The following is a 27614-nucleotide window of genomic DNA, read 5'->3' as shown; positions in this document are numbered from 1 at the left end:
TTTATCTGGGCGATAAATATGACCATTTCACGTTATATAGAACGTGACCATATATTCTGCGATCTAATAATTTCGGAAGTGTTACTTCAGTCGAAACAGCGAAAGAGATGGGCGCAGAATTTGCCTTCAAGTTCTTCCTCCTTTATCTTCTGCTTGTTATGGTACTCTGAACTAGACTGTGCTAGCTTGGTTCCTTTTGATATATAGTATATATGATCTGTATACGCTTAAGTGTATATATGAGTTATCTATTCAGTCTGTCTTTGTACCATTCTCTGCTCGATTAAAATATTTATGATCTAGCTTAAACTTTTGTGTTTCGTACAGGAAATGATGAATGTTAATTCTTGTTCTTTTCTTTCTCTCACTAAGTTGTTAATTATCTGAAGCATATGGTATATATATTGCAGTGTGTTGATGGAAAAGGAGGAGCCAGGGATGATTCTCAAAGTGAAGGGATGCATGGAGAACCTGTTCATGTTCATGATCATCCATCATCTCATATGGATCACATGGATCATTCGCTGTTAGTGTTTTTCACCTTGAATGATCTTAAAGTGGGAAGAACAATGCCCGTATATTTTCCGAAGAAGGACCCTTCAAAATCTCCTCGCTTGTTGCCCAGAGAAGATGCAAATTCAATTCCCTTTTCATATGAAAAATTTCCGTATCTTCTTCAATTCTTCTCCTTCTCTAATGGGTCTCCCCAAGCCCTAGCTATGGAAGATACGCTTAGAGAATGTGAGATTAAACCCATCAAAGGGGAGGTCAAATTTTGTGCTACGTCCTTAGAATTGATGCTTGATTTTGTACAAGGTATACTTGGCTCGGAGTCCCGGTTCAAAGTTGTGAGCACTACCTACCTTACAGAATCGAGTATCCTTCTCCAAAATTATACTATCCTAGAAGTGCCAAAAGAGGTACCAGCTCCAAAGATGGTAGCTTGTCACACTATGCCTTACCCTTACGCAGTTTTCTATTGCCATAGCCAAGAGACTAAGAACAAGGTGTTTATGGTCTCGCTAATCGGTGAGAATGGAGATAGGGTAGAAGCTCTTGCCGTTTGTCACTTGGATACTTCACAGTGGAGTCGTAATCATGTGTCGTTTAAAGTGCTTGGAATTGAACCAGGGTCCTCCGATGTCTGCCATTTCTTCCCAGAAGACAATCTAGTGTATGTTCCCATGCCTACTATGTCTAATAATCTAATAAATGTAATGTGAGCTCTGCAGTGATCCTGAGTGATCAATGTAACGTGCCAATAAAATGTTCAGATAAAATTAAACTTCCATGTCTTCACATGAGTTTTTAGAGAGGAAGTTACGCAGAAGGTAAAGAAGATGGCGTGACAAGCTCCAATGGAACTTTTTTTTTTTTTCTGAAACCCTTTAGCTTAATGGTTTTGCTGTCTTTATATTCTCACCTACTGTATTCAAATCTGAACAAAACTAGCCAGCAGGGGTGATGATATCCCGAGCTAACCGGCCTTCACATGGATTTGATCCAGTTTACAATTTTATGAGCGAAAGTTTGAGCTTTTGAACAAGAGACTGCATTAGCCTTGATAGGCTATGTCGAAGTATATTAATCTCAAGGTCGGCCAACTGATATCACTTTTAGGTATGCAGCTTCTTTCCAGCGGAAGGAGCAAGGCTATTATTCTGATGCTTAACCCTCCTCAGAAAGCACTGCTACACAAAATATGCCAATCAATCTGCATGATTCTCACAATTTCAGCAGATTATTTGATGCCTTGTATAAAAGGTGTTTTTTTGTGCTAGGACAGCGATCCACGATAATTGGCTATTTCCCTCTCAATAATCCAAGTATGATCTTGAATAGTATGGTTGAAGTTTTCTATGATTGAAGCTAGTACGAGACTATATTAGAAAAATTCTATATCACTAGCTTGCGTTATGCTGAGAGCTGTATTAAATTTTTTTTAATATAAAAAATATTTCAAGCATTGCTAATATTTTATTTTAAGAAAAATTAAATTATATGAGGGTTAATTCGATGTGACTTGTTCACCTTAACGGGTCAAAAAACAATTTGGACAACCATTAAAAACATAGTTTGACTAAAAAAATTCAATATAATATTTTTTTTAAAATATTAAAATGATAATATATTAAATCAACCTAGATCGACTTGAGTTTATTTATCAAATTTACGACTTAGTTCATGAGATCATGATGACCCCATATAAAATATATTAAAATAAATTATGAAGTTCAATTCCTAATCAATTCAATATTGAAGAATGAAATTGAAAAAAAATAACAAAAAAAGGGTTCGAGTCAACCCGGGTTAATCTATTAAATCTATGACCTAAGTCGTGAGACTATGATAACCTCATATAAAATAAATTGAAACAAATTATGAATCTCAACTCCTAATCAATCCATAGTTAAAGGATGAAAATGAAAAAAAAAAATCAATGAAAAAACAGAACACAAAAAATGACACGAATCAACCCAGGTAATCTGTTAAGCTCATGATTTAGATTATAAGATGTGGATAACCTCATTGAAAACAAACCAAAAAAATAACCAAGGTAAACCTACGTTATCTTGACAAACCCGCTACTCGAGTCATAAAATTAGGATAACTATATATAAAACAAATTAAAACAAATTATGAAGCACAATTCTCAATTAATTCATTATTAAAAAATGAAATTTGATAAAAATTCAATCTAAAAAAATTTAATAAAACAACCCGAGTCAACCAGGTTACCCCATAAAAACTCGTGATTCGGGTCATGAGACCGGGATAACCTAATAAAAAGTAAATCGAAAAAAAAATCATGAAGTTTGCTTTCTAATTAATCTAATATTGAATTGAAAAATTGAAAAAAATATCAATTAAAAAACATCGAGTCAACTAGGTTAACCTGTTAAAATTACAACACGAGTCATGAGACTATAATAATTGTTTAAAAAGCAAATCATAACAAATCATAAAGCTCAATCTTTAATAAATCAAATGTTGAATGATAAAAAAAAATTTTAAAAAAAAAACTATTATAATGAATAGTATGATGTAAGGTGGTGAAAAATAAAACTACCATCTTTTTCAGTTTTTTAATGATAAATTATTTTTTAATTATAAATATTTTCATGTATTTTTCCCTTTTGTATTTGTTATAAGTTCTTATATGCTTTTTATCAAATTGAGATTGTTTTTAAAACTTACCCCCCCTCCTCCTCCTCACCTTTATTTTTCTCATAAATCACTCTCTATTCTATTATTTTTTTAATTTTAAAGGATTATGGTAATGATATCATATAAAAAATCCACTAAACTCTCTCTAAAAAAACTATTAACTCAAGCTTAGGAAAATAGAAGTATTTATGGGCTCAAGTGCTTTGTTGACTAGCTCCGATCCGGGATTTTTTTTAATGAGCCTGTGCAAGAGGTTTTAGCTAATAAGGTCCCTAATTTGTAAAGGCAGGCTCAGTCTTCGGCTTTTTTACGTGGGCCTGATAGGCCTTCTCTATTATAATCACTTTAAATAAACCCAACTATATTTACTACCATTTTATTCACAGTTGCCGTTTTCATCTGTAGACAATTCTTTTTCCCCCCCTCCAAATCGTCTCTTCAAGACTTCATTTATTCTCTCCGGCTTCCATTTGTCAAGAAGGCCATTATCCGATCAACAAAAAGTATGAAATTAAAATAAAATAAAAAATAGAATGAAAAAAAATAAAGAAAAGGGAAAAAAAATCATTCAAGAATTTTTTGAGGACTGTAAAATCCCGTCCTTTTTGTTTTTAAATTAATTAATTGATACGTAGTACAGCAAACTCTCTCTAGTCTAAGCAGCCTAATTAATAGTCTAAGCCCACCAAAACATGGGCCAATTAGGCCTAGACTTTCCATTTTAAATATTTAAATACACGAGCCCATGGCCAATACGAAAAACGAAAAACATGCATCTCTCTTCAAAGACCCTTGTCCTCGAAAAGTTTAGACTGCTACTAAACAGAAAGGCATCCAGCTCCCTAAGTTGTCCTTCCTTCCGATTACACCTTTAAATGAACACGAGCACCAACGCCGTAACGCACAAGATTATGCAACCTTCATGATCTACTAGAATCATTCTTTTGCTCCATAAACACACAACTGGAATCATTAAGTTTTGATTCACCATCACAATAATCTTTTAGCAACAAGCTTCGAAATCCAAAACTGTCATGAATTATGCCAAAGACCACAGCGTTTCGAGATATCACAAAACATTATCCAAACACAAGCATTTAGCACCAGTGCTGTTGTAAGCATATAAGAAGACACGAGTAACCAAGCCATGATGTAACCATCTGGAGTTTCGTTTCTTCTTGTCTCTTCTAGCACAATGGCCAGACTGCAATTTAATTCTGCTAACAGTGTCCCACAGCAAGCTCCCACTTTCCCTGTAAAAAGTTTCTCGTCAATTGTTGAAGTTGCTTTCGGTTACAAGTAACAATGTCGAGCTAGCCCGGTGTGAACTCTCAACTTGCAAACCTTGTACCAATCAAACATGTATTTAACCACTCTCTCTCTATCATAAACACAAGCTCCCACCGGGTTGTTAACCACACATTTCGGATGCCTCTTGAACCAATTCATGGTCTCTTCATTCGCAATTTCTGACAAAGCATTAATCCCTTGAACACTAAAGTTACCAAGCAGCCACCACAGATTAGTCTCCCAAGGTAATAACAATGTTGCAAGAAGGCTTTGCACGAGAGCTTTCTCGTTTATGTCAGTTGTTACTTGGAGAAACAGGCTCTGGTTACGAGTTTTGTTAATGAATCATCAACACTTTTCTCAGCAACCATTATTTGGACACTTGGTGAAAAACTAGTGACCCAATGTCCACATAAACCTCTCTTTCTACTCATATAACTCCACACAATTCCACCTAGGTCAAAATTTAGGGAGTAAACAAGCTTTTCATTCAACTCATAACAATATTAATTCCCAACCCATTCATGCATGGAGCAGTCCCATTTCCGTACCTGTTTTAGGTCTTATAATTCCAATGAATGTTTCCATGGTAAAACTTTACAGTATAAGCAAGCTTTCAATTGTTGGAATTCGTAAGAGCAATAACACCAAAACTGCTCCCCATAAAACTATCCCCCTTTACTACTCCATGAATTTCACACAAACAAGAGAATTGCTGAACCACTTCAATTCGGGTCTTAGATCCCATTCCATAAACGGACCACCACCAGAAGCATCTAAATAGACGTTTCCAAACGCCTGAAGGCAGAGATCAATCAACAAACAAGCAGATCCTTTTGTCTTCAATGCCATCCCTCCGCTAACTTCAGAGAGCACAAAAATCGTATAATGTAACTCTAGCTCTTTGTCGTCATCACGAGACACCACCTTAAGGGTATTATGATGACTGGTTACCCTTCCACCAACAATATTAGGAAAGGTAAAATCCATGTCATTGAACGCCCAACGGAAATCCAGTAACAACCACGCCCAAGCCCTTATCATCAGAAGTATAATCATCTTCTTCTGGCCACCAAACTTCTGATCGTGAAAGGAATAGTTCTACGGACTACACTGATTCAGAATTAAGCATTATCCACCATTGATACCAACAGGATCATGCTATTTAACAGTTTTGTCACCCTCAAAATCATCAAGTATTAAAGATCCTTCACCATCTCCACTTATAGGCAAAGGATGTTAGGTGTGTTGCCATTGAATGTGCCTAACCTTGACTTTGACCATCCACCTTTGTTGAAGAAGATGGCAGCCACCATTGACTCCCATGTGCAGCCTTCTCAATTGTCAAAATTCAGCAGCCATTATTGATGAAAAGGAGCTGGAGTTGGTGCTAGCATTTGCCTATAAAAGAGGCATGTTTTGAGAGCTAAGGTGTGAGAGAACATGAGAATGAAGTGAAGAGAAAGAGGAGAGAAAGAGCTGCTGCCATGGGCAGCAGCCCTGCAGCCATTGCAGCTGCGTGAATAGTGAGTTGAGTTGAGTGGATGTGCCTCCTCCTCCATGTATTTATTGTATCCTTTCTCTAATCTCTAAATAATATTATCTCTCCCGTGGATGTAGGCGGTTTTGCCGAACCACGTTAAATATTGTGTCTCAGTGTGCTTATCCCTTCGTTGAGCAATTATCAGTACATCACCGGTCACCGGATTCCCCCCCAACAATTGGTATCAGAGCATATGGTTAAAGTGGTGTTTGATTTTTGCTCAAAAATGAAAGTTGTCACAATGGTGTTTTGACCATACCACTGTGTAGAGGAGGCCGATACGAAGCCACTGGTGAAAACGGCGTCAAAATCGGACGTCGGACATGGCCGCACTCTCCATCACTCTCCGGTGAGGTGGCGGGCCACGCGCGCAGACGCGCCCACGCGTCTTCTTCACCCGGATGAGTTGACCCGACCCGAACACCAGTTGACCCGACCCATGTGAACAGTATCATAAACAGTGACGGTTTCATGAACAGTACCATGCAAAGGATGACGTCATTATGATGCAAGGATGACATCAGCATACACAGCAGCAAGCACTTGACTAGTCACCATCCATGTCAGCATATGGGGGACCCACTTGCCACGTCATCAGCCGCGAGCCGAGCCACGTCGAGCCGAGTTGAGTTGAGCCGACTTGGAGCTGACGCGAGCCGAGGGATAGGATCCAGTGTAGCTGATCCTACGTGCATCCGGATCTGAGATTGAATCTGAGCCGTTGTTCAGGCCAGAATTGTGTTGATCAAAACTTAGCCGTCTGAAGTGCGATTTGGACGATTCAAGACATGTTTCCAGCTAATTTGATCATTCCGGATGCAATGGTACGGTCCGATCGTTGATATTCGAGACCAAAAATGGCGGTGGTGAATTATTAAAGAGAGATTGCCCGATTAGGAGGCATCTAAAGGTCATCATGGTGGTCGATGAAGATGATGAAGAATAAGGTGCACATGTTTGCCCAATTACATGTGCTGAACTATTAAGAGGGGGAAATTTAATGCCTTGAAGGAAGGCAAAATTGGGATACTCTAAACACCCGGTTATGTGGACAATTAGAGGTGAAGAGTGAAAATTGACGAAGACCAATCTTGACGAATCTAAGCACTAGTAGTCTCGCTAGATGTTGAGAAATCATGTATTAAACCTGTATATTCCAGATCACTTGTAAAGGAAAGCCGCAACAAAGCTAGCAAATGGTTGTATATACGGAGAGACAGTACGATGGATAGATATGGCCTAAGAAGTTCTGTCTAGGAGATTGGGTTTTAAGCGGGACCGTTGTGACCCCTCCAATCTTTCCTGGGAACTTGCTTAGTGGAAGGATTATCCATACGATACTATTTTCGTATATGTGATAGTTTGTTATGAAACTGTTGAAGACTAGCAAGATGACGGCACAAGGGGAACAGTTGGGTTCCGCATGATCAAGGATCTAATGGAGTGGTGATTTCTTCAAAGAAGCTAGATTCGGTGACTGTGATTTCTCGAGGGGAAAATTGATGAAGACCCTGATAATGGAAGAGAAATACAGCAAGGAATGAAGATTGGCACCCTATTTTGACTTGGACAGGTGTTGTGACAGGATGAGCTGCTGTCAAACATAAGCAAGGAATAGGGAGAAATCTGGAGAATAGAAATTGCACGAGGGCACACGAAGATTGTGCAGGAGTACCCGTAGGATCCAACGAGGTACTGTAATGAGACAACAGGTGCAAAGAGAAGAAAAGTTCCCAGATGAAGCTCAGAGCAGAGACTATGTACAACATGAAGTCTCTTATGCTCTTGATAAAGGCAACAAGCGAGGACCTTTCAATGCATGCAAAGATGGAAAGATGAGCTGTTGCAGAGGCACCTAATTAAGGGGGTGCAAACGCCTGTGATAAAAGGCGACCGCCTATGATGACAGGCGAAGACACCAAAGAGAGTTGGTGTAGGTGGAGTTGTCAAGCAGAAAGGTGTAGAAGCTCCAAACATAGAAATCGAGGTGGAGGATTGCGAGGAATATACCGCAAGTTTCTCTTTCTATGTAGTCAGTGGCAGTAATCTCTCCCAAGTCCACATGGTGGTAGAGAATCTTGGAGCCACTAGAGTCATCCCGATGAAGGAGGATGAGACCGCTCCACGACGAGCGGAGACACCTTGGATGAAAGGTGTGAGGGCCACGATATGAGCCCAGTTCAGACCGCCGCATGACGACGAGCGGAGACACCTTGGATGAAAGGTGTGAGGGCCACGATATGAGCCCAGTTCAGAACGCCCCAGAGCTAATATGATGGCTAGATATAAGTGGACAAAAGGATAGCAAATGAAGTGGCTATGATGAGTATGAAGACAAATGCATGATTGACTTTCATGGATATTGCCCCCATGCTAAAGATCAATGAGCTAGAAGACATTTGCCTTGGACAATAAGTGTGTGACTTGTGGAGCATTAAGACGCGGCTGCTATGAAGGAGCAGAGGGCATGCGCAGGTTCCGGGAACGAGTTGACTCTTGTCAAGGTGGTGAGTTCGGTGATGGCATTGTAATACTCAGAGTATGAAGACATACATGGATCAACCTTTAATGGGCTGCCCCCATGGTTAAAGGTGGAGAGCTACCTGGACTCTTACGACTAAGAGCGAGAGACTCATGGAGAAGTAAGGCGTGGTTCCTACAGTGGAACAGAGGGCAGGCGCAACTCCTGGATGAGTAGACTCTTGGAAGAGTGGTGGGCTTGTGATCATATTGAGATACTCAGATAATGATGTCGCACTTGGAATATCTGTTTGAGGGGGTGTTGTAAGCCTTATTGTGAGGCTTGATGAATCATTCCGGACCGAGCATGGTTGATACGCTCGAAGGGGAATGTTGTGTCCCAGAGACAAGCGTTAACACTCTTCAGATGTGAAGTGGCAGACCATCTGGTTGTAGTGATCCTTTTGTGTGAGAAAAGGTGTGCTTTGGTGACTCTGGTGATTGAAAGGTTTGGCGAGTACCTGTAAACTTGGCCGGAGATGCTCTCAGAATGGTAAGCTTGGAAGAGTTGCAGGATGCAAGATTGTGCTGAAGAAGCAAGAGGACAATTGCCCATATAAATGTCAAAGGGGGTGATTGTTAGGTGTGTTGCCATTGAATGTGCCTAACCTTGACTTTGACCATCCACCTTTGTTGAAGAAGATGGCAGCCACCATTGACTCCCATGTGCAGCCTTCTCAATTGTCAAAATTCAGCAGCCATTATTGATGAAAAGGAGCTGGAGTTGGTGCTAGCATTTGCCTATAAAAGAGGCATGTTTTGAGAGCTAAGGTGTGAGAGAACATGAGAATGAAGTGAAGAGAAAGAGGAGAGAAAGAGCTGCTGCCATGGGCAGCAGCCCTGCAGCCATTGCAGCTGCGTGAATAGTGAGTTGAGTTGAGTGGATGTGCCTCCTCCTCCATGTATTTATTGTATCCTTTCTCTAATCTCTAAATAATATTATCTCTCCCGTGGATGTAGGCGGTTTTGCCGAACCACGTTAAATATTGTGTCTCAGTGTGCTTATCCCTTCGTTGAGCAATTATCAGTACATCACCGGTCACCGGATTCCGCGCCCAACAAAGGAGTATCAATATCATATTTTATGTTGGAATCTACATACATGCTCAGCTTTAGGTACAAGTGAATACTTACGAACAATCAAGTTGGAATCTGCTATAGGCATCTCAGTAGTGTACTGACCCGTGGCATTTCTCGTATATCAACACCAAGGCCCTTCTCAGAAGCATTATGTCGAACACTTGGGTCTAGAGCTTTTGAGGAGGGCAAATCATGCAATTTATTAGCAAGATGAGGCAGTTAACTCAAAATTACCTATTTTTTTAGCCCATTTTTTTTTTATCATCCACCCATCCACTACTTGCATGTCATTTGACTAGCCCATAGCCTCTTATTATTTACATTTATTTTATTTGGCACTTTTTTCAAAATCATAACACTTGTTTGATCCTTTAACTGCTGTGCTAACTTATCAATGACTTGTTCTTACCCCCCCACCCCCCAATATATATATAAGAGTTTTAAATTAAGATTCTTTTATAATTTTAAAATATCAGGATATTTACTAAACCTGTAGTCATTGATAATTTCTTAAACGAATAAGAACTCAAATAAATAAAAACTAAAGAAAATATATTAAACAAATCTATTTTTGGAGTAAATTTTTATATTTTTAGATAATTTTGGTAATTATCTCGAGAAAAAAAAACAGAAATAAAAAGAAGATAAAAATTATATCCAGAAACAATTTTTTTTTTACCTCATTATTGTTCTAGGAACATATTTATTTTTATATTTTTATCTTCATCCCTTCAATTAAACATGATTATATCTTTATTATTTTTGTTTTTTCTATATCAAGATAACTAAGAAATACTATTTTGAAATACATGAAAAATATATCATTTTTATTCCTTTTTTTTTTCTATTCCAAGAAAATAACCAAAACTCTTACGAGTTGCAACAAACAGCTATCGCCTACCGGGTTATTGCTATCTCATGCACCTCGTTTTCCTTTCTTGCACGCGGATGCTCATGAGTGACAACATCCAGCTTTAGCCCTTTTTTTTCCATTCAAATTTCATCCATTTTTAGCCATGCCAAGAAAAGAGAAAAAGCTTAATTATTTAATAACATAACCAGACTTATTCACCAATCAATCAACACGAAGCACACTACTTGATATTCTACACACACAAGTGATAAGTCCTTGGATCACAACTTTTCTACTTATTGTTCTTATTCCTTCTCCTTCTCATGATCCCAGGTATTTGCGGGATTCATGGATTTCTTTTCTTGCAGCTTGTCCTTCTCATGACTATGGTATATGATGGCGTTGTGCTTCGTATCAAAATCCTTAACAAAGTGGTTCGTTTTGTCAGCACCGGCAGGATCTTGAACGAAAAGATCTCTAATTGCTCCCGGTATGGGCTGATCTTTCGTCATGCTCTTCCAGTAATTCTCCCTCGGTTCCTTTCTTGCATGATTGAGCTCAACAAACTATTCCATATAGGTGAAAAACATGTTAGAGCATAAATACTACTAGAGGGGAAAGAAAGTGCAGGGACATCTTTAATTGATAGTGTACAGGGTGATTTGAAATCCAATTGGATTTACCTCTAGATGTACATCCCATTGATATACTTCTAGAGGGAACAGACTCATAAATCAAAAGGGAAAAAGATTAAATAGCAGGATATTTTAAATAAATTGAAAGGGTTTCATGTGGTTAGGATATGCTTACCGAGAGAAAAGAGAGGAGAGCAAGAAAAAACAAGAAAGACTTCATGTATAGAGTATAGAATTCTACACTTTGATTTTGCTGCTCGTACTTTGTCTTGTATGGTAGCCTGGTCTCTCAACCTCTAGCTGATCTCTACCATTTATAACAAAGTGCAAGGACAAGAAAGTGATTATAAAATATCCTTTGCCCTATCAAAGAAAAGGAGTTGATGTGCTTCGGAGCACGATCGAATCAAACGCTGCGTAATAAAATACAAATAAATATAAGGGTGAATTCATGGTCGGAGGGGGTGCAAAGTGTCGACATTGTGGCTTGAAAGAGAGAAGAAAGAATCCAATAGGGATTGTATGTGAATGATTTAATTATTTTTAGAGTCTAGTGTCCATCAATAACGATAATGCCCCTGTATTGAAAATTTGAAACACCACTGACCTTCCAAAAAGAAATTTCCTAAACAATTATAGGTGAATTAATATTAAAAGTTTGGGATTAAAAAATTTATTTTTTTTATAATTTTAGATTCAAGTCCTGTAATTGCTAATATTAATAGTCACTAGAGACTTACCTGGTTATTAATTTTAAAACTTATAAGAATTAATTGAGATATACATAAACTGGTCTGAATAGTCACGGGAATAATACAAAATACCTAGATATAAAAATCCTTCTCTTCTTTTGGTGACAGGCAATGGCCAGAGGTTTTGCATACGTATACAAAAATCATAAGTGTTTTCCCTAGAAAACATTAATTTTAAAAATAAAAAATAAACTTGAACAAGTCTCCACGTCCCGACCTTGAATGAAGCAACTTGCATTTATAGTATAAACACGCCATTCTTCACCACCAAGCCAACACAACGGTGACAGTCATGTTGATCTCGTTTAAATTTAGCTGCCAATCAACGTGACAAGATTTTTTTTCCCTTGAACATAGAGCCATCACTCATTAAAAACTATAAACTCAGATGATCGGTATTTGCCCATGTCTGTATTGTGGTAGGGATGAGCAAAAGAATTAAAAAACTGAAAAAAAAAAACTGAAAAAACCAAATAAAAAAAATCAATTAAATCAATTAAAATTTTAAAAAAACTGATCGGTTCAATTTAGTTTCGTTTTTATAAGCAAAAAACCAAACCAAAACCGAAAAAAATCAAGCCAAACCGGAAAAACTAAAAAAACCAAGCCAACCGGTTTGAATTGGTTTTTCTCTAAAAAAAACGAACCGAAACTGGTCGGTTTGACCCGGTTTCAATTTAAAAAAAAAACAAATTTGGTTTAATTACTTTTTTTTTTATAAAAACTAAACCAAATAAAAAATAATCACCATTAATCGTAGTTGTTTTTCATTTTCCTCTTGTCATGATGCAAGTGAGCATTGTTCACGAAGATAAATACGCTTTCATGAATCACTGAAGCAGCAGGAACATTCTTTCTTTCCACACTGGTTCACATTTCCATCTTCCTCATAAATCTTTGAATATATGGTGTATCCTACAAAATATTGTATTTTCATTTTATATGTTACTGACTTAAACATAGGGTCCCTAGACAGCAGAAGGAATTTGTTTGCTTTCGGCCTCATTGATTTATATTTGTAAGCTGTTTTGTCCAGCTTCACGCTGTCTAGATAGCCTTTGCTGATTAAATTTTCTAAAGTCCAAGAACATTTATAAACCCACTTGCTATGTTATATCAGTATTGGTATAATTATACGAGTAGAACAAAAAAAAAAACGAAAAGATTTTTTTTGCCATGCTAGTTGGAAATCGATGTGCAATTATAGCAAACAAATTCATCTTTTATACATACACATATATGTCATAATTCTACTCTCCTGTGTGTCGGTGAACTGAACTTGGCCCGTCGTTTGGAAGATCCACCAGCCACAATTTAGACTTTAGAGGGGTACTATTGACTATTGAGTAGTCATTTTAGGAGAGAAAAATTTGGGAAAAATACTGCCCAGAGTGCTAATGCTGACAGGCACACCCATCTTAACAGTGTTATCTCCTGTTCTTGGCTTACTACAAGTTGACCTTCACACACACCACACACACACAAAAAAAAACATTTAATCAAATCAAATGTCAAGATCATTAGGAGCAGGAGGGCACACCTAGATGTTTCCACAACTATTGTCAACTCTTAGACCACACGCTGGCTCAAGATTATCTTATAGCAATCATCGTTCTGGGGACACAATTAATTAATATCAATCTTCAAGTTCAAAAAGATTGATTAGATCACTGTTTTTTCAATTGATATAGATTTAAGAGATGGTTAGAGTAGCCCGAATTTCCGTGGAGGAGAAAGATTCAAGCCTGGTATTATTAGCCTACAATATTTCTGCCTAATGCTGCGCTCCTTGCAGGGATCTATCATTGACTATCAGCTGACAGCGACGAGAGAAGGAGAAAAAAGGGTAGAAAGGAACTTTTTTTGGGTGCTCAGATCAGATTCTAGTGCCGACGAGAAAGGTTAGAGATTTTGTGTGTTTGAAGAAATGATTTTTATTTAAAAATATATTAAAATAATATTTTTTATTTTTTTAAAATTATTTTTTATATTAGTATATTAAAATAATTTAAAAATATAACAAATGAATTAAAAATTAAAATAAATTTTACCCTATCTCTATTTGAAACGCAATGCAATGCTAAACAGGGGCCAAGGTTGGATCTTTAGGCTAAAGTCATCTTGAAATGTGCATAATATAAATGGGGCGGTCTCTTGCTTACCTTAGAGATTGTCTTTGTTCCTTGAACTTTTGTTCATGAATAGTGCTGTCCACTTTTAAAATGAGGAAAAGACAGGATCAGCGTATTAATTGTTACTTCATTTTCAATCTGATATATACTCTTAAAACTAAAAAAATCCAAATATTCTAATTACTCAAAGCGTAATGTTACTGTGTTATCTAACATGGTTAATAATCCAAATTAGTTAATATTGTATGGTGTCAAAAACAAATTTAAAAAATAAAAAATATATTATTTTAATTTATTTTCAAGTAAAAATCACGAAAACACCATCTGCTATAATTTTAAATACCTTTTTAATCTTGATTTTATAGACTAGAGTAAGAATTGAGTGGAGCTGGAGGACTAATTTATCATTTTCCTTTCTATTCTTCTTTTTTAATTTGTTCAACAAATTTGGTTTTGTAGGTGCTATGTTGAACCTGAAACATTGTGTTGGTTGGCATCGCACAACCTCATTTTCCAGTCCATTTACATAATTATCAGAGAGAGAAGTTTTATGGTATTTAAAAAATAACTATTAACATCTATTCTACAAAAGAAAAATAAACATAACAAGTTAGAAAGAAAAGCAGGAAATATAAAATTATAAAAAATAAAATAAAATTAAAATATCTTTTAAATTTTTAATGAATTCAGGTTTTTTCCATGTTTATCTATTTAAAAAAAAATAAGTATATATTTAAAAACATTTACGGTTAGGTTTTTAAATGAATACTTGAAACTGATTAAAGCAATCATTAAAAATTTAAATGGTCGTTAATTTTAAGATTCATGAGATTAATCAAGATACGCATACGAACCAAATATCAATATTATTAAAAAATTAAAAACAATTTAACAGTCTCGATTCTTCTAAGGGGCCGGCTCTGCGATTTAAAATACAACCTGTCCTAGCATCCAGGGAAATGACTCCGGTTAAAATTACCATTCTAAGAAAGAATTATCAATTTAATTGAGAGAGACCTCTCTAGATCTTTTAATAGAGAAACCAAGAAGGAAGTCAATAGTTTTTGGGGTTGCAATAAATGTTGCTCGGATCCCTTTGAAAGGAGTCGTGTAATGGAGCGGCCATGGTGTCAAGTGATAATCAAGTTTCTTAATTAAGATCCATTCAACTTGCAAACCAAGAAAAAACAGAAAAGTAACTGTCAAGTAATGATATCTGAATTCTATCAACCACATTTATTTTTCTTTTCTTTTCGTTTATTTTTTATAGGAATGAAATGGAATTCATTAATTATTAAACTGATAAATAATATTTTTGAGGAAGGTGGGATATTGCACAGTGGTGTTTGTTATTGCTGTCTAAATGTGTTTTTCAAAAAATAAAAGATATTTTAAAAAATAATTATCATCGCACCCAATCGTCTTGCTTCAAAAACACTTTATATATATATATAGGGAATATTCGGAAACAGTGATGAACATTTTTGTCCACTTCAAGGCATTAATTAAGGTCCAATTTGCACAAAGTGGCAGGGACAAATAAAAGGCACAGCCACGCATGCTAAAGTCAGCAACGCTATCATGATTTGAGATACTTATTGACGATTTGAACGCTTGAGGTTGATGCCCACTACAAAAGCATCGACGGTAGCCACGCCTGCAGTCAACCCACGTGTTCATAGTTCAAACCCACTACGCCCGCCCCCATCTGTAACGCTTCAACATTCAACTCCACCACGCCCAGACAGTAGTAACGTTCAATCCACCTCACTCGATAGAAAACGAACTCAATCTTAAAATAAATCATGGTCAGCCACCTTACATTTCACTTGTACATGTAATTACTTTTTTTTTTTTTTTTTAAGATTCAAGAAACCTCACCCTCCGAAAAGCACACTTTATACTCAGGTGAATGAGTAAAACCCCGATTATCCTAGACTCTTATAAGAATTGCACGCCCTGTACATTTAATTACTGCTCACATGTATTGTTTAATATATATACGGTCAGTATTATAAAACTCAAGATGGATCTTTTCTGGTGCCTCGGCCGAATATCCATCCATCTGAATTATATTCTGTATAGATATCACTTTTATTACATGCCATGAGGTTTTGAAGGTGCCTGGAATCAAGATTTAAATTCCTTCAAATATCCACCTTTCTGGTATGTGGACATAATTATCCACAGGTTTTGAACGTGCTTATCATTATATGTTTATAAAAAAATACCGGATTGAGAAAGATTTATGAGTATAAACTTTCAAGAAAACAAGCATGTTCCAGTAAAGACACGCTAAATTTAGTAGTGTGTCAAGCTTCGGGCACTTCGGTAGCCCTGTGGCCAGAGGCGGAGTTAAAAAAAATTGAGGGGGGCAAGATTAAGAAGATCTTTGTAAGGAGATCAAAACTTAAATTTTACTAATCTTGATCCTGAAATTTTAAGTCATTTAAGGGAACAGGAAATGTTTTCTTTTTTTGCAGGGCTGCCCCTACCAGGCCCTCGTAGCTCTGCCCACTGCATGTCGGCCTTCAACATCAATACAAGTTTGGCAAATGCATCATCCACAGAAAAACATTACCCTGTGATAACTGATAAGTACTGAACAATATAATATTAGTAATGGATCTTCTAGTGCAAAGTTTGTGCAGGGGAAATCAAACGCAGCCAAAAATGCCTGAACAGGGGTGACAAAGATTGAAGTGCCATTTGGCCTCTCCTCTAGAACAGTTGACCCCAATTCAGTTTGATGTGATGTCTCCAACTAGCCGTATTAAGACAAAACTCAATAAATGAGTGCAGAGTTATTTGTTCCATTTGACATAGAAATAACTTCAACTGTTAGACTAGGTTTTAATTGGATCAGTTGATCATATAACTGTTTCCTTTCACAAGGAGAGAGTACGAGAGAGCGGGTTTGATTTCAAGATATCAGAAGCAGGGATGGGTGTTGATGTTTCTTGGAGAATTATCCTCTGTGCTCTCCTTGTTTTACTGGTAATCTTTATCCCCCCTTCTTGAAATCACACTTGCAGCCTCCATTGATTTCCTTGAATTTTTAATATATTGTTTACGAAATTGGGAGCTTTTTAATATTTGGTTTTCCTGATTCAATAATCTAAACAATTTGTTCTTCTTACAGTTTGCTGAAGACAGCAGTGCAAGAGAGATAACTCGCATAAGATGGAAAGAAGTGGATGATGATACTCATGGTCAGCAACACAACCCAGAAATACCTGATTTGCAACAACTTTCCAAGGATAATCATCTGCCAATCAAGCATAAAGGATCACAAAAGCATGCGCATGCTCATCTATCATCACATATGGATCACATGGACCCTTCAGATAAGATTTTCTTCACCATAAAAGATCTAAAAGTTGGTAACGCAATTCCAATTTACTTCTCCCATAGAGATCCTTCAACTTCTCCTCATCTGATATCTAGAGAAGAAGCCAATTCAATTCCTTTCTCTCTAGCAAAATTACCTTACCTTCTTGAATTTTTCTCTCTGTCTAAAGAATCTCCTCAAGCCAAAGCCATGGAATATACACTAACACAATGTGAAGCTAGACCCATGGAAGGAGAGACCAAGTTCTGTGCTACTTCCTTAGAATCCATGCTTGATTTTGCACAGGCCACCTTTGGAATGGATACCCAAGTAAAAGCTTTAACTACTAACCACCTTAGAAAGTCAGTTGCACCTTTACAAAACTACACCCTGTTGGAAGAGCCCAAAGAGATCTTGGCGCCAAAAATGATAGGATGTCATACCATGCCTTACCCTTATGTAGTTTACTATTGCCATAGCCAAGAAGGTGGGAACAGGCTATTTGAGATTTCACTTGGTAGCGAGCATGGAGGTAGAGTCCAAGCTACTGGTGTTTGCCACATGGACACCTCAAAATGGGATCCTGACAACCCATCATTTCGTGTGCTGAAGATAAAGCCTGGAACTGCCCCCGTGTGCCATATTTTTCCAGCAGATAACATCGTTTGGGTGCCTTTGATTTCGTAAATTCAGTAGTAACATCTATTGCTGTGATTGTAAATAATAAGTCCTGATACTTAAATCTTGTGTTATGTCGTTTGCTTGTCTCTAAAAGAGTCCTTGTGGATGGAGGCATGCACGCCAATGTTCCCTGCTACGAAGACTAGTAAATAACATCGGGGATTCTATAAATGGTAACGTTTTGGAATGCGAGTGGTTTATGATGGCAGGCAAGGGCATTCTCTTTAATTACATTACCAGAACCTGGCTGCGAAAAATATTCTGGGCATGACTGGATTTCATGGAAATCCAGCTAGAACTGACCAGATTTCTAAACCATAACTGGATCTAGTCATGGCTTAACATAATTTAAGCATCCAATCCCACGTTTTCGTCGGGTTTAACGAAAGGCACCGAAGACCGCACCGTTATAAACGTGCATGATATAACATTGCTCTGCTTGAATGTTTATACTGCAAGGTTTTAACTCCAAGATGCTTATTTCCAAATTCCAATCACGCATAGTACAAGATATTCCTGCATTACAACAGGATGCATAAAACCCTGGTCCAGTAATGTTTACCTCGTAATCAAGATGGCTTGCATCCTAACCTAACGTGTTGAGACGCCTGAATACAAACTGAAAAACAATTCTCCTCATTTCATCTACTTCACAGCTTGCCCGTTAAGGAAGCACGTTTATTTCTATAATGTAGCCCTCATTAATGACTCAAAGCTTAAGGATATAGCACTGCTAACTCCGTTATTCTGAGCCTAAGACAATAACATTGGTCACCTTGTTGATATCCTTGGCAAATTTACCATCTTCTGCTGGTTTGGCATCTTTGCACTGTCTTGGTTCGGAGGCAGTGACAGAGGACTTCTGATCACTTCTGGACTCGGTAGTTGTTCCGTGATACAAAGGTATGGTCGACCAATCATCAGTTTCGGGTTCAGTTGTCGCTCCATACGTCGGTTCGAAAAGTCATCACTTTCAGGCTAGATCGTTGTTCCATGATAAATACGTCGATTCGACCAATCATCCAAATCTAGTTTATCCGTTTCAATCTCAGGAGCTTCATGATAAATACAACGATTGGACCAATCATCTAAATCAAGAGGTCTTTCATTTTTAGGCTCGTCAGGAACAACATTCTTGACAAGTTTGTCATTTTCTTCGGGATCTTGGCCTTGAATTACTTCAGGCATTGGCTGGCCTGAAGAAATTGTAATTCGGGTTTGCTAGTAAGATTCTAACTTTCGCCAAGTTTGTCATTTTCTTCGGGATCTTGGCCTTCAATTACTTCAGGCATTGGCTGGCCTGAAGGAATTATAATTCGGGTTTTCTAGTAAGATTATTCTAACTTTCGCCACCAAAAGTTTATGTATCGTGATTTTTATTGGTGGCATGCCGATGCTTGCTGTTACTAGTGGCAGTATACAGGGAATGTATCATAAAATTCTCATTCCTGATAATTTTTTGAAAATGGATTTTCATCGCGCATAGTCGGAGTCTAAAAGGTGGCTACGAATCTATCAATGCAAGACTTTTCAGAGGTCCCAAAACTTTCATGTTCAAGGCAAAAAGATTATTCAATGTTCACTCAAGTTGTAGAACTCTCAGATTAAAACCGCCTCTATGCCTTGCTTGCTGACCATTCCAGTTCGTACAAAGCCTACTGCAGTTTGCTAGTTATGGAACTTTCAAATTGAAGATTTCTCTACTTAAAAGTCTTATTTCCCTGGTAATTCTGGTGCAGAAAATTGACCAAATGTATGCTGTATTTACCGGCCAACCCCTTGAGAAAAGTACAGCAATACACTGAGAGAGATCGTTTCTTATCTACTTCAGAGGTATGTGGCTCAACTTCTTTTCCTTTTTCCTTTTGATGTGAAGTAGTCGTTCCCAGACATTATTGCTTGGTGAAAACCTGTTTCAACACCTGTCCGTGTGTGCATGTGGTTATGCATTTATGTCTGCACCCTCACAGTTTTGGAGAAAAGAAAATGGGAGAAGAAACAGATTGTTCTAGTAAAAAGCGTATGTATGAGATAACATCAAATTTTACCTACTCTTTCATGTTTCTGAGCTGCCTGCGTCACTCTTAGAACTGTTCATTATGCATTTGTTTAGATTCCGTTAAAATTCATGCTCATAATCGAACACCTGACAATAGTAAAAAAGCAATGATCTCGTATACATGTCATCTTTTGGTGTTTTATGACCTTCAAGCGATCTATTCATCATAGCATTTCACTCAGCTAATTAGTTTGGGCATTTAAAAACCATATGCAATTAGTAATCACCATGCTCCTTGTGCCACCCTTTTGCTGCAGGCTATGGAGTTTGGGCTCATTGATGGCATCCTGGAAACAGAATATTAAACTAGGATCTATCCGCTCAACAACATCCGTCGTTGAATGCGGTGCGAAGGTTGGATGATTTATCTGAGTCACCTCCATTTTTTATTGGCATTTGTGATCCAATGTTATCAAGTAGGTATTATAAATTTCAATGCCAAGCGTGCAAGAATTTTGATTTTACAAACTCGGATGGTTCAGGTTCTTTGCACGACTAAGCTTATCAACATTCCTCGTAGAACAATCTGAAGCTTATCAACATTCCACATGGTAATTGTTCCAAGTGGGTTATTTTTCTCCAACTGTGCAGTTCTTCGGCCACTTGGGGAAAAAATCCAGGATTTCCTCTCCCACGAGTTATTTGGGAGCTAATGCATACCTGATAACAATTGCAAGATACTGGAGCTTGCCAGCATCGATGGCTTTGTAACGCTTATGTAGTCCACTTGAGATTAAACAGTTCTCAATCACATTAGCTCTAAGATACCAAAATCTTACAAGAAGATGTATAAAATGCCAAACTAGTCGAAGCACAAAATTTCCAACCTGCACGAAGCCTTAAAACCCAAAATAATTATCTCCTCTAGAGTCAAGGAAAAATACACAAAACATAAACATCCGTATTGAATATATGTTTTTGGATATTATCATGCAAGGTTACAGGTCAAATTAAAATAAAATACCTTCTCTGAACAATTTTAAAGATATAGTCATATTTCCATGTTGGTATAATATATTTAGAAGAATTTAATAAAATTTCTTGGATGTTTCGCCAAAATTTAAATTTTAGAAATCAAGAAAGTTAATATGCCTCGAGATCAATCTCTTGAAATTATAACCCATTTTCTTATTGGAGAGGGGATTGTAATTTCAATATAATTTTAACATAAAAAGAATTTACAGGGTGGCACCTAAGAATGGAGAGGACTGCCTATTTTATTGTGTATTCTAAAATATATAATAAAATAAGATATATATTTTTGGATATTCTCAAACAACATACACAATAAATTAAGATAAAATGCTCTTTTTTAAAAAAATTATTTTGATTGGTTACTCGATCGGTTTATTTTTTACTGTTTCTAGCTCTCTCTTTCGTGCTGTTTTTATATGTGCTGGTATAAATTTGGACCCGCTGTTATTCCTTGAATTATATCAGGTTGGGTTGGACTTAGCCTTTATTGGGCCGAAACTTTTCTAGATAGCCTATTACGTGGTTTCAGTGAGTGAAGTGATCCTGTTTTAGGTAATTTAAGAAATATTTGATAATAATTGGATTTAAATCCTCAAATATTTTCAAACGAGAATTGATGAGAAAAAACTCTTTCGAAGTGTTTAGTGGTGCTGGTAATTTGATTTCAAGTTTCTAATTTTAATATTGTAATATAATCTTTATCAAATCTCAAATAATGTACATTTCCAACTTTGAAGTGATTGCTTAATGTAAAACGCCGTTAGTGCTGTATGGCAATGTTGTACAATGCAACGACCATCGAAGTTCAGTTTTATGATTAGTGTTTGCAACTTTGCAGTTTGCATTAATCCATGAAATATCATACTTCCCTCTCTCTATATAATTATATATATGTTAAGAGCATGGTACTGTGCTACGTGCTCTAAATCACTGTCCTTGCAACGAATTTATGGTCCATATGTATCAACGGAATCTGCAAATAGTCCAAAAAAAACCACAACAGAACTTTTACTTCATTTTATTTTTTATTTTCAGTGCCAAGTTTTTCTTTCTATTTTCCCTTTCTCCCACCTGTCTTCAAATAAAAGAAAAAAAAAAAGACTTCAAATTTCAAAAAAACAGCATGTACATTTTGGGCACATAAACTCTTTTGGGTATCAAACCATAACAGAAATGTACATAAGCTCCTACTTGTTAAATTTTGAAAATATAAATCAAGTTTAATCTTTAATAGCTATATCTCATGCATGGTGATGAGGTGTGTATATCCGTATGTAGTATAGTAGACCCACCATGATATATAATTGTCTCACATGACTTTCAATGAGTTTTGTTCCTTAAAAGATGTTTCGCAATGAAAGATATATTCTTGGTGCCATATAAGCAATTAAGGCTCTCGTCTCCTAACCGATATGAGATAATGGCCTTATCAAAGCCCTCAGACGAGGAGCTTGGGTAGAGCACATGACTCGTTCCCACGGACGGCGCCAATTGATAATGTGCATGTGTCCATATCCGCAACATGATATGCCCATAACGAGCTATTTTTTCACATGGTTTCCAGTAAATTTTGTTCTTTAAAAGACGCTTCGCAATGAGAGAGATATTTTTGGTGTCATCTAAGCAACCAAGATACTCGTTTTCTAACTTATATGAGATAATGGCATCACCACATGATTTTTTTTTTTTTTTTTGTTATGTTAGATATTATTTTTTGCTCACAGAATGTAAGATGTAGCCATTAGATGTGTGGGCGCTGAGGACCAGATCATAGTGCCATCAATGTGAGGTAATGCAATGGCCAAGGAGGCTCCCTTTTCAGCTGCTTGCTGATGGATTAATGGGTACGTACGTAAATACTTCTTTTTGCATTAATTTCGTTTCTGCGATCAGTAGTGTTTGCGTTTATACACACTTTAGTTTCTTACAATATCTCGATTGCAACTTTGCATGTACAAAAAAGCATCACCGGCCATCCTTTGTCCTTGCTAAGTTGGTCCTTACGTACCAGGCGCCTCTGTCAGTCCATGAAAGGTGAGCCAGCATGCAGTTCTTACAGTCACTCCAGGAGAGTGCATGCTACTAACACCTTTTAATTTATTTGTTTTTTTTTTTTTTTTGGTATTATAAAACTTTTTGCTAATTACTAGACTACAAATTAAAATGCTATTTGGAGAAGACACCAAATTAACCATATACACCTGCTCGGGAAAAACAGCATTTAATCTCCATATTTATGTTTTCTTGTGTACATGATTACATTCGAAATTACATGACTTTGGACATTATGGAAGTCCAAGAGATATTTATGAAAGCATTTTGATAAAAACAGAGAATTAAGAAAGAGATAAGACTCTTAGATTCTTATCTCTCTCCCCGATTAGTTATCTCCCTACATTCTCTCACTTCAGTTTACTCATCGAGGCTTTTAATTAATTTTCTTCCTCGACAGTCACCAGCAGCAGTCACCAGACTTGCTGAAACAGAGTGAAAAAGACCCAGTAAAAAAGGTGACCGGTAGGGGAAAAACACTGTAACAAACTCCATAACAAACACATAAGAGAAAGATAACCAGTAGTCGTTTTCTTTTCTACTACTTTTATTCAAAATTTGAAAGAAATTTTATCAACTCCCGTCTTTATCTTATATATATATATTCTGTTTCCATGTCTCTATCTTCAGTTTTTAATGTCCTTTTAAAATCCATCTCTCTTGTTTTTCTCTCTGTTTTCATAACCAAAATACTAGCATTGCCGGCCGGATCACTAAAACCCTAATCCTCTCTCCCTCTTTTACTCACACCATGAACAGCCAAGGAGATTTAGAAACCAATGAGCAAGAGATCTCCACGAAGAGAAAGCACAGCAGTAACAACAACAATAACAACAGCATTAGCCAGCAAGATTTGGAAGGTGAAGATGAAGAAGATTTTGACCTAACACTTTCTTTATCGTTTGGTCCTCCGAGATCCAAAAAGAAAACTAGCCTAAACACTACAAGACCGCAGTTATCATTGTCATTGCCACCACCTGTAACATCATCACCAGTAACTGATCATCAACCATTACCCCAGCATCAAGATATCCCTCAAATTGAAATCCTATCGGATGCCCAGATGACACCAAGGCCTCCTGGCCCTCTTCAGCTTTCTCACAAACACGCCCCGTTCGCTGGTATTCCTGTGACTGAACCATTGCTATACACTACTGCTCCAATAAACCATGAAAGTTCCATGGCTGTTCCTTCTCGCGCTCCACGCACACGCCGGAACCCTTCTCAGGGTCCCCGCGAAGGGAAAGGGGAAACTGTTCCCGTCTTGTATCCTTGGGCCATGGATCGTCGTGCCATGGTGCATAGCTTGGACTATTTGCTATCAAGAAGAATAGAAACCATTACTGGTTTAGTCCAATGCAAGAGATGTGAAAAACAATATGAATTAGGGTTTGACTTGAGAGCCAAGTTTGTAGAAATTGGTGCATTTATTTCTCAAAACAAGAGTTTCATGCATGATAGGGCACCAAGTGATTGGATGAATCCGGTATTGCCCAGATGCCAATTTTGCGACCAGGAAAATAGCGTGAAGCCTGTGATTGCCAACAAGAAGCAGAAGATTAATTGGTTGTTTTTGCTTTTGGGACAAATGCTAGGCTGCTGTACTCTTGATCAGTTGAAATATTTTTGCAAGCACACAAAAAATCATCGCACTGGGGCTAAGGATCGTGTTCTCTATCTTGCTTATCTTGGAATGTGTAAACAGCTTGATCCCAATGGCCCTTTTGATCGCTGAATTGGAAGGAGGAGGATCTTTTATTTGCTGCTGCTGATTCTGAGTGAGGTGGTATATCATCATGTGTTTTGTGCATGTACGTGTGTAACATGTTATCGTACCAGAGTATGCGTGTGTGGATTAGTAAATAGTTAATTTAATTAGTTTCGTGGGTTCATGGATTTTCTTTTGATTGTGTACTTTTTTTTTTTTAAATATTGTTTAGCTAGGCAAGATCAATTTCCATATTGGAAGCCTTATAATATCACACCATGTATCCGCTTGATCTTGCTATATATTTATATATATTATGATATGGGATTAACTCCAATCTTTCTTCCTGTTTCGAGAATTATCAAGCTTTAAAAAGAAAAATATTGAATAGTTTGATGCTAACTAATGTTTATGCGTTAGTTTTTTTTTCGGGATGTAGATTCTGATGTCTGAATGCTGGCCCCTTCAAGCTTTTCTTCCAAGCAAATTTCATAGAAGTACAGGTGCTTGATGTTTTTCCCAAGCTAGTTATGGTTTTGATGGCTTGGTCCGGTGGTATCGAGCCTTGACTTGTCATAATGCAACCAGTAGCAGCCCGCGCCATCCATATGAGTGGCTTGTCCTTGGGGTACTGAGCCAGCTTATAAGAGGGTGAAACATCGAATCCTGCTAAACATATAATCTTGAGCAGTATAGAGATCTGAATTTGAAATTAAGGAAAATATTCATGATACATTAAATTGCAGACTGGCATCCATGATGTTATCTTAGTCAAGTAATCTTATAACATATTTTTAGATTTTTGTTTGTTTTTATATTTTAAAATATTTTAAAAAAAATTTAAAATTTTTTGTATTTCAAGATAATATTTTTTAATATTTTCAAATTATTTTGATATACTGATATCAAAAATAAATTTAAAAAAATAAAAAAATATATTATTTTAATATATTTTTAAATAAAAAATATTTTAAAAATAACTACCACTACATTTTCAAACAACTTTTTATTACTTTAAGGTCCTCACCCCTTATACCCACATGTTAAATAGGCTTTGTCATCTCATCTTTTTCCTTGGGTTTTTGCAGAATTTGTTAATTAGCTAAAACAAATTAATTTAAAGCTTAAAAAAAAAAACTCCAAACTTTTAAAAAATACAGTCAAATCACAATCCCAAATATCCAATTAATGCCGTCCTTTTCCATTACTAATATCAAATAAAAAAGGGAGGAAAACCCTTACGAACCCCGTCCACGTCTAGTGTCATCAGAGAAAGAGAGAGGTTCTACATGCTAGTTACCAGGCCCAGGACCAGGCCCAACTACCAAGTAGTCGGACGATTTACCTATCCCAGCAATGATGTGTGCTGTTATACCAGGTGTCCACTACTTTGATTAATTGCACCAGGCCTGGTGGGCCATGATTTGTAACACCTATGAGGCCATCTTCTAGATAGAAATCCATGTTCTATTTCTTAGACTTTAATCTTTATCCGACAACGGAGAGAAATAGCTAGACTTTACGACATTAGGAGGCCCATTAAATAAATAACTTTGTACTTTAAAAGCACAACCCCTATCCTGTTTTCCAAATGTTTTTTTTTTTTTTTATAATAAAAGAATTCGATAAAGTGGCTGGTATAATGCCACTCCAAAGGTATCTCAGTCTCAAATTCTTAAGATAAAATTTGTTTATTGTTTTCTTAATTGTTATTTATTGAGTTAATGACACTTGTTCAAGAAAGAAAAAGGAAAATTTTTAATTCTAGCCATGAGAAAAGTAAAAAGTACAAGCATGCAAGTTTGCTCGGTCGTGCAAATATAGCACGAGGAGCATGATTAGCTTAAAGAGAAAAAAGATATTTGATTCTCTATAAAGTCATTTTTTATTATTACAGCAACTTTTTATCATTGATTTAAAAGGTAAATACCATGAGTTTTATTATTATAGAAACAGTTAATTTTTAAAATATTTTTATTTTAAAAAATATTAAAATAATATATTTTTTAATTTTTTAAAATCTATATAAAAATATTTTGAATAATTAATTTTAAATGAAAAAAATATATTTTTAATTTTTTTAAAAAATACAAAAATAAACAACTCTATACGGATATTTATAGCTCTGTCTGCGAGTGGGTGGTTGCTGGTTAATCAATGCCTTTCATATCAATACACCGAAGATTTCATTTATGACTTGGGATGCTTTGTGGATCCATAACCGCGAAGAAACTGGAAAAAAATAAACTGTACGTACGAATAGTTATTTTCTTTAAAAATTCACGAAAACTTTACTTTTAGTGCAGGTAAATACGTTGTTTTATTGGCTAAAAACTGGATTAGATTTTGATCGTGTGAAAATTGAATGAAGAAAATCGGTTGCAAGACTACAAAAATTTAAATATTGGTTTGATTTCTGGGTTTCTACTTTCTACAGTGAACGAGCGAAAAATCAACGCAGAGAACATTATCTTGATATCTTCCAAGCGGACTCCCTGACCTTGACGGAGCGACAGAGAGGGTGGAAGTAGAAAAGACAAAAAGAGGATCCAAAGACGCCTCGTCGCCATACAAGAAAGACCCAGCACAGAACAGCCACAAAAAGACTAGACTATTTCAGTCTCGTCCCTCATTTACCAGAAACTTCAAAGAAGAAACCACTAAATTTTCGCTATTAATTCAATATCATCCTTTTATTTAATACTCGTCTATTTTTGCCATCGTGCTCACAGGCATAACATTGGATCCCTCCATGTACAGACTTGAGTCCAGTGACTGTATATATAGTTATGAACTTAGAATAGTATTTAAAAATAATAAAGTTATTACCTCGCA

The 27614-nt window shown here is 36.6% G+C and overlaps 3 protein-coding genes across 3 annotated transcripts; all 3 read left to right on the top strand.

Annotated features, from left to right (window-relative positions):
• On the top strand, nt 1–1285 carry LOC118058751 (BURP domain-containing protein BNM2A). Its single transcript, XM_035071498.2, has 2 exons — nt 1–161; nt 411–1285. Exons 1-2 carry the CDS (start codon nt 108–110, stop codon nt 1221–1223), a joined length of 867 nt encoding a protein of 288 aa, XP_034927389.1. The 5' UTR covers nt 1–107; the 3' UTR covers nt 1224–1285.
• A 15495-nt stretch (nt 1286–16780) lies between these two features.
• LOC118058750 (BURP domain protein USPL1) lies at nt 16781–18156 on the top strand. The gene is made up of 2 exons (XM_035071497.2): nt 16781–16970; nt 17116–18156. Exons 1-2 carry the CDS (start codon nt 16917–16919, stop codon nt 17989–17991), a joined length of 930 nt encoding a protein of 309 aa, XP_034927388.1. The 5' UTR covers nt 16781–16916; the 3' UTR covers nt 17992–18156.
• A 5666-nt stretch (nt 18157–23822) lies between these two features.
• LOC118058749 (uncharacterized) lies at nt 23823–24806 on the top strand. Its single transcript, XM_035071496.1, has one exon. The coding sequence runs from the start codon at nt 23823–23825 to the stop codon at nt 24804–24806; it is 984 nt and encodes a 327-aa protein (XP_034927387.1).
• The last annotated feature ends 2808 nt before the right edge of the window (nt 24807–27614 follow it).

The sequence above is a fragment of the Populus alba genome, chromosome 9, assembly GCF_005239225.2.
Source record: "Populus alba chromosome 9, ASM523922v2, whole genome shotgun sequence".
NCBI classification, from domain to species: domain Eukaryota; kingdom Viridiplantae; phylum Streptophyta; class Magnoliopsida; order Malpighiales; family Salicaceae; genus Populus; species Populus alba.
Note: the sequence above shows the minus strand (reverse complement) of the source record. Positions and strands in the feature narration are given on the sequence as shown.

Bases quoted from the DNA above. Each gene is read 5' to 3' on its own strand.
- LOC118058751 (XM_035071498.2), top strand. From the start codon at position 108: ATGGGCGCAGAATTTGCCTTCAAGTTCTTCCTCCTTTATCTTCTGCTT. The intron at 162-410 runs GTACTCTGAACT...TATATATTGCAG, and splicing joins TTTATCTTCTGCTTGTTATG to TGTGTTGATGGAAAAGGAGG.
- LOC118058750 (XM_035071497.2), top strand. From the start codon at position 16,917: ATGGGTGTTGATGTTTCTTGGAGAATTATCCTCTGTGCTCTCCTTGTT. The intron at 16,971-17,115 runs GTAATCTTTATC...TTCTTCTTACAG, and splicing joins GTGCTCTCCTTGTTTTACTG to TTTGCTGAAGACAGCAGTGC.
- LOC118058749 (XM_035071496.1), top strand. From the start codon at position 23,823: ATGAACAGCCAAGGAGATTTAGAAACCAATGAGCAAGAGATCTCCACG.